The following is a 13467-nucleotide window of genomic DNA, read 5'->3' as shown; positions in this document are numbered from 1 at the left end:
CCTTACCATTAAGTGTGTAAGTGCAGCTCTGATCTGCCTTTCCAAAATGCAGCCCCTTACATTTATGTAAAGCCACTTCAATCTCCTGTAAAAAAACAGATAATCATTTAATAATCTCTTAAACTGTCAATCAAAATGTGAAAAGATTACCCCTTCTAAGATAAATAGTTCTGAAGCTTTTGAACTTTGGACAAACATTCATACTGAGTTTAGCAGTCAAAACAAGGCCTGGGAAATCTAAATACTGGAGTCTGTTTGAAGCTGGAAATAACCATTCTTGTTTTACTCTACGCCAGATGTCCTGTCAGTCAAACTAGTTCAGGAATTGGCTGTTTATTTTGTGCTATATGAAAGCTGCTGAAGGTTTTGTTTTCAATTTAAATTGGAACACTGGACATTTATATCAATTCGGAGCATTTTACCAGCGAACATGAACAGTGTCCTTTTTTTTTCAATTTTGAATGAGTAAGTGTATTTTCTCAAACGAGAAATGTATCCTATTGCACCTCAACACTTGACCATTAAATTGCAAAAAATGTTTTGTATATCTTTTCTGAATGCAACCCTATGATGATCACAGCTGTTAATTACAATATTACTAATACTGAATTTTGCCTAAAAGCATTTAACATATATTGGCTAGAATGTCCCTGATTCCTCAGCAGAATTCCTGGTGCTCATGAACTTTACATCTGGGCAGTTTTAGTTTGGGGCTTCCAAAACCCATTAACAGCCCAGGAAACAAGTGGGGTGGGGTAGGAGTGGGGGTGGGAATGGGAAATTCAAATTCCCTATAGAAATATCAGTGACAACCTCATCCTCCAAAGAGTTGCTTGAAGGGTCTCGATCAAGGCCCTGTTGACTCTCAAAAAGAACATAGCATGGATTTACGAAGGAAAAGAAAATTTATTTTAACTATAAAAATGTTCAACATTTCAGATTTTCTACTTCTATTTCACCTTGTATCAGGAAATGAAAATCCAATCCTGGTGTTGACTTAAAGCATAAATTTCAAAGATTGCTGCTTTTGTCTTTTTTGTTTTATTTTGATTTGTTTTAATTTGCTGGCATTTAGATTTGCGCTAATTGCAATTAATGAGCTCCTGCTCCTCAGCTCCCTTCACTGGTATCAGTCTGATTGAATGCCTTCTGTGGAAGAGAAAAATATGTGAAAGGATGCCTTGAGAAGGCACTTCTTGTCTTAACAATGGAACATTGCCTACACCCATATCAAATGATAAAATGCTGATGAAAGGCTTACAGTGATGAATACGTGACAGAAGTATTAATCATTTATTCTTTTGAATTTCAGGGAATCCTCCTATCTTGCTTTTGCCAGATAGCGTACGCATTCGGCGATATGGCATGTTATCTGAAAAATACACAGATTATATTCAGAATGAAGAGGACATCAAAGCTCTTGATTATATCTGGGATACGGAAGATCCAGATCTCAGTATGTAAATGATATGAAAATTAGGTTTAAGTGTGCTAGAGAATTCAGTTAACTGTGGTTATGTTCTGCACAGATTACATACATGCATAAAGTCTCTTGATTACTGATAGTTTCTCTCTGGGAATCCTCTTGCCTGTACATATTAGATTATTAATTATATCCAGACTTAATTTTAGAAGAGGGGAATGACCAGTTTTGCCCTCTTCTCTATTACAATGTTCTCTACATTGCATTCTCTAGCTGGAAGGTTAAGCTGATGGTTGACTCTATTGATTTTCTCCATAGTCACTATTGGGACAACATGTAGAGGTAGCACTACAATCAGTCTTCTTCTGCATCTCCCCCCTGATGCAGTGCAGAGCTGTATAAACAGATTCGATTACAGCCAACATCCCGATTTTTTTTTGATGTAAAACAGCCTGTTCTTTTAAATATGCAAGCATTGAAATAGAACAAAGAACATTACAGCACAGTCCAGGCCCTTCGGCCCACAATGTTGTGCCGACGTATTATCCTACTAAGATTAATCTACCCTGCATACCCTACATTTTACTCTCCTCCATGTGCCTATCCAGGAGTCCCTTAAAAGTCTCTAAAGTATCTGACTCCATAACCACTGCCAGCAATGCATTCCACACGCCCACCACTCTGTGTGAAGAACCTACCTTGACACCTCCCCCTATACCTTTTTTCAATCACCTTAAAATTATGCCACCTCATAATAGTCATTTCCGCCCTGGGAAAAAGTCTCTGGCTATTCACTCTATCTATGCCTGTCATCATCTTGTATACCTCTATCAAGTCTCTTCACATCCTCCTTCATTCCAATGAAAAAAGCCGTAGTGCTCTCAACCTTTCCTCATAAGACCTGCCCTCCAGTCCAGGCAGCACCCTGGTAAATCTCCACTGCGCCCTCTCTAAAGCTTCCACATCTTTCCCATAATGAGGTAACCAGAACTGAACACAATATTCCAAGTGTGGTCTAACCAGAGGTTTATACAGCTGCAGCATAACCTCATAGCTCTTAAACTCAATTCCCCTGCCAATGAAAGCCAACACACGATACACCTTGTTTACAACCCTATCAAGTTGGGTAGCAGCTTTGAGGAATTTATGGACGTGGGCCCCAAGATCTCTCTGTACTTCCACACTGCCGAGAATCCTGCCATTAACCCCATATTCTGCACTCCAATTCAACTTTCCAAAATGAATCACAATATACATATGAATTGTAACATGATACGTGTTTGGCTTATTACTTTCAAAATGTTTTTACAGTAAACATTCAGGTGCCAAGACATTAAATTTATGTATTTAAACATGTTTTGTGCATTTTCCAATATATACCTGGTCAGCAACCAGGGTTGAAATCAACAGATCCTTTTAAATAAGAAAAAAATTGTGTCCTAAAAGGATCTTCAGTAGTCTAAGGCTGTCACCATTATTCTGAAAGTACTGAGAGTAGAACAGGAAACTGTGGTGCAAGTGAACTTTGTTTTCAGCTAGTTCCAACTGCCAAAAACAAATTCACATAGAACAAAGTCAGTAGACCTTGGGCAGCAATGTGGCTCAGTGGTTAGCAGTGCTGCCTCACAGCACCACAGTCCTGGTTCGATTCCACCCTTTGTTGACTGTCTTTGTGGAATTTGCACATTCTCCTTCTGTCTGTTTGGGTGCTACGGTTTCCTCTCTCAGTTCAAAGATGTGCACTTTAGGGGGATTGGCCATGCTAAATTGTCCATGGTATCCAGGGATGTGGAGGTTAGGTGGATTAGCTGTGGGATGGGATTAGCTGGTGTTGCAGGGATAGGGTAGGGGTCAGGTTCTGGTAGAATGTTCTTTGGAGGATTAGTGTCGACTTGATGGGCCAAATGGCCTGTTTGCACACTGTAGACATTCTTTGATTCTAGGATACAAGTTGACCTATAACTAAGAGATGCTAGCCACCCTTCTGGAATGTGTTGAAGACATGGTTAAAACAGAGGTCAGGCACTTACAGACTCTTGCTGCAACCATTTTACCAACACTTAATTTGGTCTTGGTAGGGCACATCCTAAAGGCATATGACTGCATCTTTAGTCTGTTAGAACCAAGGTCCCACGAAGCAATTTGATTCTAACAGTGGTAAGCATTAGCATGGACAGAAGGAGCCAAGGTCACTTGTAAATTTGGTTATGATGCTCTTTAGAAACCTTGATCTCCCTGACCAAGCTGTCCTCCTGACCATGATCCACTGTAGACCTCCCTGACCATTTAAACACTGACGACTAATTCTGTGGGGACCCAAATTTAAACAGAATCCTGCTCCTATCCATTAGTGTGGTAATGATTCTCAGCAGTTTTAGTTGCGAATAATCCTGTCAAAATGTTGATGAAGCTCAGGAGAGAAAGTGACCTGAGTCTTTTGCCAGCGCTGTAGTGGGGAAATCTCCTGAGGCCAAACCCCAGCAAGCCATGCTTATGGCCTGAATTAATGCAAAGCCAAACACTTTTGAGATCCCATGGTACATATTGGAATGAGAATTTATGCAAGCAGTTCTTTATATTGATATAAAATGATCTTCCACTTCATCATTTTTCTTTTTTTTAGAGAAAGTGCACTAGTTAATTTTTCATCTAAACTTTAAAAGAAAAGGAGCTGTGATTTTCAGATTTGTTTTCTTCAAATGTGGGAGCACAAATGAGTTTTTGTTTTTATTTTGTTTTACTATATGGCACCCAATGAGCTTCATGGCACCTTACTTCCTGTGAGAATGATGTCTGGCCACAGAGGCTTGCAACCACACGGATAGGCTGTAGAGACTGGGTTAATAAGTATATTCAAGGCTGAGACAGACAAATTTTTAATCAATAAGGAAATTGAGGGTTGTGGAGAAGGGTAGGTAAGTGGAATTGAAGATTATAAGATTAGTCACAATTACATTGAATGGCAGAACAGGCTCCATAGCCTAAATGGCCAACTTCAGCACCTACTCAAACCCCACCTCTTTCTCCGTTACATTGATGACTGTATCGGTGCCGCCTCTTGCTCCCCAGAGGAGCTCAAACAGTTCATCCACTTCATCAACACCGTCCACCCTAACCTTTAGTTCACCTGGGCCATCTCCAGCACATCCCTCACCTTCCTGGACCTCTCAGTCTCCATCTCAGGCAACCAGCTTGTAACTGATGTCCATTTCAAGGCGCACCGACTCCCACAGCTACCTAGAATACACCTCCTCCCACCCAGCCTCCTGCAAAAATTCCATCCCCTATTCCCAATTCCTCCGCCTCCGCCGCATCTGCTCCCACGATGAGGCATTCCACTCCCGCACATCCCAGATGTCCAAGTTCTTCAAGGACCGCAACTTTCCCCCCCACAGTGGTCGAGAACGCCCTTGACCGCGTCTCCCGCAACACATCCCTCACACCCTGCCCCCGCCACAACCGCCCAAAGAAGATCCCCCTCGTTCTCACACACCACCCCACCAACCTTCGGATACAACGCATCATCCTCCGACACTTCCGCCATCTACAATCCGACCCCACCACCCAAGACATTTTTCCATCCCCACCCCTGTCTGCTTTCCAGAGAGACCACTCTCTCCGTGACTCCCCTGTTCGCTCCACACTGCCCTCCAACCCCACCACACCCGGCACCTTCCCCTGCAACCGCAGGAAATGCTACACTTGCCCCCACACGTCCTCCCTCACCCCTATCCCAGGCCCCAAGATGACTTTACATATTAACAGAGGTTCACCTGCACGTCTGCCAATGTGGTATACTGCATCCATTGTACCCGGTGTGGCTTCCTCTACATTGGGGAAACCAAGCGGAGGCTTGGGGACCGCTTTGCAGAACACCTCCACTCGGTTCGCAATAAACAACTGCACCTACCAGTCGCAAACTATTTCCACTCCCCCTCCCATTCTTTAGATGACATGTCTATCATGGGCCTCCTGCAGTGCCACAATGATGCCACCCGAAGGTTGCAGGAACAGCAACTCACATTCCACTTGGGAACCCTGCAGCCCAATGGTATCAATGTGGACTTCACCAGCTTCAAAATCTCCCCTTGCCCCACCGCATCCCAAAACCAGCCCAGTTCGTCCCCTCCCCCCACTGCACCACACAACCAGCCCAGCTCTTCCCCTCCCCCCACTGCATCCCAAAACCAGTCCAACCTGTCTCTGCCTCCCTAACCTGTTCTTCCTCTCACCCATCCCTTCCTCCCACCCCAAGCCGCACCTCCATCTCCTACCTACTAACCTCATCCCACCTCCTTGACCTGTCCGTCTTCCCTGGACTGACCTATCCCCTCCCTACCTCCCCACCTATACTCTCCTCCCCACCTATGTTCTCCTCTATCCAACTTTGCTCCGCCTCCCCCTCTCTCCCTATTTATTCCAGAACCCTCACCCCATCCCCCTCTCTGATGAAGGGTCTAGGCCCAAAACGTCAGCTTTTGTGCTCCTAGATGCTGCTGGGCCTGCTGTGATCATCCAGCCTCACATTTTATTATCTTGGATTCTCCAGCATCTGCGGTTCCCATTACCACATCTTACTTTTCCACTCAGCTTTCCAAAATATAGAGTGCACCAAACATTGTATACAGTTCAGCATGAAAAATGTGTCACTTACTTAATCCCAGAATATGCAAGACATAATAAAATGTAACCATAGCCTTCTCCTTTCTGCAGGTGTTGTGTACTGGACTGTCCTGGGACATGGCTCAGAGTTTGGCGCTATAAAGCGAGCCTTTCTCACTACTTTTGATGACAATGGAAACAATCCTACTACAGCAGTGGACTTAAATCTGAAATATGTAGTGACACCTGATGGCATTGCAGTGGACTGGGTTGGAAAGTAAGAAACAAGAATATGAAACACTACATGGGATATCATTTGAAATTTAGTTTCAGTAATGAGAATTGTTTTTAAAAATTAGTTTATTCATGGTCATTTGATCTCTTTAAATCAGGTCATGATTCCCACTGAAGTCCTCAATCAAGATTCCAATATTGTGAAACATATTACATACACCAACATTTTCTGACTTCATTTAGGAACTGACTTCCACCAATTAATGGAATTTGTTTCTGCTGTTCCCCCCTCAGCATAAGTGATATACTGCAGTGTACACAAATGTCCTGATCTCATGTTTCTATGGACTTTGTAGTCACTCAGGTGAAAATAACTGAGCTGCTTCCTTAAAACCAATGTGGGTATACCTTCACCACGTGGACAGCAGCAGTTCAAGAAAATGGGCCACTACAATCACCTTCTCAATGGCATTTCGGGACGGGCAACAAATGCTGGCATAGCCAGCATATCCATTTGTATGAAATTTAAAGCAAAATGTAACTGCCCACTAGTGTCCAAGATGTTATACCATGAGGATCTGTGTTCTAACTAAGTTTCTGAATTGCATGTGGTCAAAAATCGAGCGGCAATTGAGAACATATTGCACTATAAGATATCAGAGGTTGTCCAAGAAACTAACAGATCTCACAATAGATTGAGTGTTGTGAATGAGATATTTAGAGTTTGTGCATTGCCAACCCCTAGTCTATCACATTCTATATTAACATCTTACATTAATGTCATTCATACTTCCATTTTCCAGCAGGAACACTGAATAGTTATGAGGTATGGATCGTCTACCTTGTTTTCCTGGACTTAGTCTATGGTTAAAAGACCATGGTCAATTGTTGCATCTATCTTTCCACTGTGGTGAGGAGAAACTAAATTCACAGGTCATAAATCAAACTAGCAACTGTAAAACTTAGTACTTCAAAGGTTGCACTTGGTAACTAGCCTGCAGGTGAAACATTACTCTGGATTTTATGCTGCCCTGTAGTTGTTATTTCCAACATCCATTAGTTTACCAGTTAACAACAACTGAATTCCTTCATTGCTCATTTATACAAACCAGTAACTACTTAAACAGGAGTGAAGCATTCAATGACTGAATATACTTCAAGTCTAACATAAATTTAGCTGAGATAGAATTTTACCACACACTTTTTTATTTGCCCTTGCTTTCTAAAAATGTTTTTGGCCTGCAATACCAATGACGAGGCAGTATTCATTGCTTGGCCCGGTTACAGACAAAGTATTAACAGTCAATCAAATTTGAATTGAAATAGAGCTCAAACCAGGTAATGTAGCAGATTATTTGGAAATAAACATGCTGAGTACACATATTGATCTAATTTGCATTTTGAATTTTTGTTTGGTTTATCCTTCTAGGAATTCAGGCCCCTTACTTTTCTAAAATCAATTTGTATTTGTTGTCCTACATTTACATTTTCCCCCTTCCCCAACTGCACCCTCCCATGCCCCACATTAGCAGGGGTATAATACAATCTGTTTACTTACAATTATAGTGAGTTCTATCACAATCTCCCCAGATGTAACACAAGTCTGAGAGAGGCCTAAAGAAAGTTGGGACCATTGAACTTGCTGTCTCATCCAGTTGAGAATAGGTTTGACTTAATACATTCAACGATTTTCCTCCTAGTCCAATGGTGTACAATTTTTCCTGTGTGCGCACGTAGGAAATGTAAGAAACAGCATATACACTGTCAAAAAAAACCCAAAGTTGTGCAGATCCAGGAAATCAGAAACAAAAACAGAAATTGCTGTAGTTCTGAAGAAGGGTCACTGGACCCAAGACGTTACTTCTGCTTTTACTCCGCAGATGGTGCCAAACTGCCTGAATTCTTCCAGCAATTTCTGTTTCTGAGCGTAAGGTGCTTCCTATGTCAGCTGACACACTCGTATTATTCGCTGATGTTACACAAGGAAACTTCTCTATGCTAAGTGATTCCCCTCTTCTGTGTCTTAAGTGAATGCTGCAGGCCGTCATCAATCCCCTTGATTTTGTTTCTTTATTTCTGTTGGGAGTTTAATCTACCTTAGAACAGGAAACATAATCTTCAGTAAGAAATTTTATTCATATTATTGGCCTGTGTTCTGTTTACACAGTTATTTCTCAGGCACATCTTAATTGAATTGAAATACCCATAAACTATTGTGCGCAGATACTATGCTTAAGCTTGTTATTGATAGAAATGAACAAAACTGACCATCTTTGGCATTTTCTTTTTCATTATTAATGCATGAAATTTATCCCCTGTGGAACAGTCATTCCCTTCTACCTTGCCAGATTTAGAATACTTAGAAGAAATAACTCTTGACTTCTGTGTGCTGTATGTCTACAGTTTATTCCAGTTGTCAGTTGGAAAACACTGAAGACGAATTTTGGTATATCTTTTTGCAACAAAAAAACTGAGTAAAGTTACTAGATCATTGTGCTACATTGAGCACATGTCTAGTTCTGTTAACTTGTCTCATTGAGTGGAATTTATGAGCAGAATAAATTCTTGTTGATATACTAACTGTTCTTAATGTTCTTAATATAGTATATTGCTAACAGATGAAAAGATGTGAGAACATTTTCATCAGACCCCAGTGTGACTACTGTGGGCAGAATATTGAGATGATTGATAATGTCAATTTCATTTATTTAGGCATATTTATTGGACTGATGCCAGCACAAACAGAATTGAAGTGGCAAAGCTAGATGGAAGGTACAGGAAATGGTTGATTTCCTCTCAACTCGAACAGCCAGCTGCTATTTCTGTAAATCCTAAACTTGGGTAAGTAAGTTGTTAAAACCATCGATTCTTTAGTGAGATTGTGTATATAATTTAGATAAATATTCCTTGTGATGTCAATAATTTGTTTTATTTATAAAAGCTATTTCTTTATGAACAAATATTGTCCATAGAAATGATGAATTTAATCTTTGCCCATCGTTCTGTACAAACTTAACATGACTTTTCTTTAAAACGGAAGGGGGCCTGAGAATCACCTCTGCAAATAAGCTATGGGATGAGGTATGGGTGGGCCGAATGGTGTGGTGCTGGAGAAAGGCTGTAATCAAAATAGTGGAAAGTGTTCCCGGGCTGAGGTCGTCAAATTCAACATTGAATTCTGAAAGCTGTAATATGTCGAGATGGAAATGAACTACTGATACTCCAGCTTGTGTTGAGTTTTGCTGGAACACTGCAGTAGGCCTAGAAAGGAAATATTACCATGATTATCCTGCAGAGAACAGTGGAAACCAAGACCAAAGAGCTCACAAAGCTTCAGGAAACAACAGTTTCAACTAGCCTGAGGGTATTGGAGAAGATTCAATTAGACTTCCAGGAAGGGTCTAGGCCCGAAAAATCATCTTTCCTGCTCCTGTGATGCTGCTTCGCCTGCTGTGCTCATCCAGCTCTACACCTTGTTATCTCAAAATGTGAGGCATGTTGACTTCCAACTGCTGCCTGAGGACGTGCACTTTACAACTCGCTGGCATGGCAACATTAAAGGGTGTTGAGTGACCCTATTTGGATGCTTTGAATCCTGCTCATGATCCTATTGGCCAAAGGCCACAGAACATTCAGGAAAGCCTGGGGCAGGGGGGATAAAAACACTCGCCCACAGCCCACCCCATTGGTGAAGACTTGCTGCAAGACTCAGAGCGTAAGACCTGGTGGCAACCTAAGAAGACACAAGATCCATCCTGGTTTGCAGGACCCACCTTCATGGAAGAGAGTGAATCTTTTGGTAGAGAGGAAGAAGATTCCACTGACCCAGTCAAACACTGGGATTATTGTGGGAATTTGGGAAATGCTGATGTGGTGCTCTTTATAAGGAATATTTTATTAATAGATGATTATTCTGAACCAATAGCCAAATTCTCTGTCCCTTTGCCTGCCTTGCCAACAAGAGCACTTGGATAAAGTGTTTTTAATACATAAACTGATTGAACTGTCCAAAGCACAGACAACATTGGCACTCTTAGGTAGCCTTTAAAGAGAACTGCTTGTATAAGCCTCAAAGTTGAACCCTCCCAACCTTGATATCACAGACATCCAGTGTGAGCCTGATTTAAGAGTGTAGCTGCCTTACGTGATGGCCAGGATTCAAATGGGTGAAAGAGGGTGAAGATTGCCGACGAGTGATGCGGCCGTAAACCAAATGCTTATAATGTGAGGAGGACAAACAATGTAAGTTAGCACAGGGTCATAGACCCACACAAAAATAAATCTAGCACAGGCTAGCACAGGGTCAGAGACCCACAGGAAAAAGAGGCAAGGAAACTGAATGCAGAGTCACAGGGCCCACAAGGTACCAAGAAGCCAGATATTGAGGTGTGGGATCCATGAGGGTACAGAGGAGCTAGAGTAGGATCAAGGAACTATGGGGTAAGAGATTGTGAAAATTGTCAGGGGTCCAGAGTCAAGAGTCAAAAAGCAGCTAATCTAGGATCAGGGACCCATGAGAGAGAGTAGTAGTAGATTCAAAGGAACTGTTAAGAGAAATAGCATAGTGCCCAGGCAGGAAATATTAACAAAGTACTTAGCAAAGAAGTGGCCCGAGTGAGTACAGCATTGCTGTAAACAAATATTGAGCCCAGGATCTCTGGGACTGAAATGCTGGGAGCTGGTGTGGAAAGCTGAAGGGAAGCACACTATAGCAAAGCTATAGCAATAGCCAGTTGCATGGAGCAGCTGAGAGATAGAGAATGAGAAATGGTGAAGCTAAGTAAGGAACTGGAGGAAATGAAGAAGGAACTGGGGAAAGTAAGAGCCAGAACAGCAGAGCAGAGGAACCAGGTGAAGAGGTACACTTGGGACAGTTTCAGGCCCAGTGCGTTAGAGTGTACCAGGAGGCATAGCACGCCATCACAGATCAGAATACAGCCCAAACAGCTGACGAAAAGTCGACTGAGAAATGCAAAAAGTTGCTCAGAATCCTGTACCAGGCAGGCGTGGAAAACAGAGTCCTTGCTGAGGACTATTTGATGTGCAAGATTAAAAAATTAAAGTTCCAACTTTCCATGCAAACGGGAATGATTTGCGACAATGGAATAACATGGGGATGGTGATTATGGGACGTACTGGGAAAAAAATGGACGATACATCAAGAGCAGTGAAAATTGGGAACCTCCACCTCTGTTTCCGGAGGGAGTAGATCCATTTGTGCTCCCAAGATCTTACCCTGTCCTGACGAACCTACTGACCGCAACTCCATCAGGATAGCCAGATCCAGTTACTTACCCATCTCATTTACAGTGGTGCAATTGGCAGAGATAGCAAGAAAGAATCCTGTATTTGAGTCCGTAGCTGACTCCTGTATGTTTTTCACTAGCATCCAGCAACAAGGGTTTCTCAATGGACTCAATGATGCTGAGGAGGTAAATTTAATGTTAATTAGCCTGAGCCCTGTGATCCATTCTGCCTTAACCAATCCTCAATGGGGAGGAAGGGAGCTGCAGGCCAGGAAAATGATAATCCTCACTGCTGTAGGTTACGATAGCGAGACTGGGTGGAGGGATTAAATAAATATAGTCAGTGAAAGAGAGAGGACCCAACTGCATTTGCCAGGTTCCTGTGGGGACACGTCACAGGAGTCTTTGGTAACCTCACCCAGACTGCACTGACACTGTAAAAAGGGTAAATTGAACCTGAACTCTTGCCTTGTGGACCACTGAGGCAGTGAGGGAAGCCTGTGAAAATTTAGATCCTACAGAAAACACTCACACAGAACACTGGGTGGGATATTTGGGATGGCCCAAGCATGGGAGAAAGATTCGCGATCAAAAACACGCTGAATCAGCCAAGGGAGAAATGCACTGCGTAAAAGCCCAAATGTCAGTCACATATAGAGGAAAGAAGGGGTGGTTATTATCACTGACATCCACCTCTATACAGCCACCCTGCAGCGAGATGTGAATCAGCTGCAGGAAGGCCTGAAGCAGCAATCACCATCTCAAGGGAAATGCTACAATTGTGGGTGCACGGGTCACTTTGTAAGGGACTGCAGGGTACCCAGGCAGTTAGCACTGTCATAGGAGTCAGACTGAAGACTCTGGCCCATATTCTGAAATTATCACAGAGAGAAACAGTTAAGTTGGTGAGAGACATTACACAACCAAATTTGGTGGAGGAAATCTCACTACCCAACTCCTTACATCCCCATTGGGATACACTCCTGAAAGTGTGACAGAGCCGTACCTCTCCTCAGTGGGTGTAAAGCGTCAGATGGGATAGCGCAGGATGGCCCTTGGTACAGTTAGAAGACCACCCCATATTGACATTTTAGAGAACAGTGGGCGCCAGAACAACACTTAACACATCCCAAGATTTTGATAACACGTGATACACTTGTAAGAAAATTCTGAGCAGATTTACTGGACACCTGCAGGAGGGGGCAAAGACAGAATTTGTAGAATTTAAACTGGGGAAACATAGTCTGCCGTCACTCAGCAGTGTTGATGAATCTGGATATGAGAGGCCAAGCATTGTTTCAGCTTGGATCTTATGAGGCATTTACCTTTCGTCTGAGCTCAATGAGGCCTCAGCAGAGATCACAACAAGCACATACACAAAAAGAATTGTACCGTGGGGAATTGTGGATTAGACCCACTGAAATAACTGCAAAAGCACAGGCAGTTCTCATGGAGCACAAGAGTGTGTTCACCAGTAACAAAAATGACTGCTCTTGCATAGAACGTGAAGTAGCGATAGACAGACCAGACCAGAAGTCTCTCTGCAATTGGATCCTCAGCTTCTTGACCAACAGACTGCAGTCAGTGAATAGTAGACAACAGCACCTCCTTCACAATAGCACTCAACACTGGTTCCCCCCCCACCCCCGAAGGATGCCTTTTCAGCCCCTACTGTTGTCCTTGAACACCTACAACTGTGGAGCCAAATTCCAAATGAATGCCTTCTACAAGTTTGCTGATGACACTGCTGCATGGATATGAAATAATCCTGAGTCAGAATACAGAAAGGCAATAGACAGCTTGGTGACGTGGTGTCTCAATGTCAGTAAAACAAAAGCACTGACCATTAATTACAGAAAGAAAGGAGGGGGACGCGCCCCCATCTACATCAACGGAGGTGAGGTTGAGAGGGTGGAGAGCGTCAAGTTTCTAGGAGTGAGCCTAAGCAGAAACTTGTCCTGG

At 42.7% G+C, this 13467-nt stretch overlaps 1 protein-coding gene across 4 annotated transcripts in view; it reads left to right on the top strand.

The window, feature by feature from the left end:
- Positions 1-13467, top strand: part of lrp2a (low density lipoprotein receptor-related protein 2a) — a 313171-nt gene that overhangs the window by 254777 nt on the left and 44927 nt on the right. For all 4 annotated transcript variants that reach the window (XM_059647356.1, XM_059647357.1, XM_059647359.1 and 1 more), the window contains 3 exons: positions 1313-1456; positions 6137-6302; positions 8972-9100. In XM_059647356.1, coding sequence (XP_059503339.1) covers positions 1313-1456; positions 6137-6302; positions 8972-9100 — 439 coding nt within the window. The remainder of the gene's footprint in view (positions 1-1312; positions 1457-6136; positions 6303-8971; positions 9101-13467) is intronic.

Source organism: Stegostoma tigrinum, chromosome 7 (genome assembly GCF_030684315.1).
Source record: "Stegostoma tigrinum isolate sSteTig4 chromosome 7, sSteTig4.hap1, whole genome shotgun sequence".
In the NCBI taxonomy this organism is placed as follows: Eukaryota; Metazoa; Chordata; class Chondrichthyes; order Orectolobiformes; family Stegostomatidae; genus Stegostoma; species Stegostoma tigrinum.
This window is presented reverse-complemented; position numbering and strand designations above follow the sequence as displayed.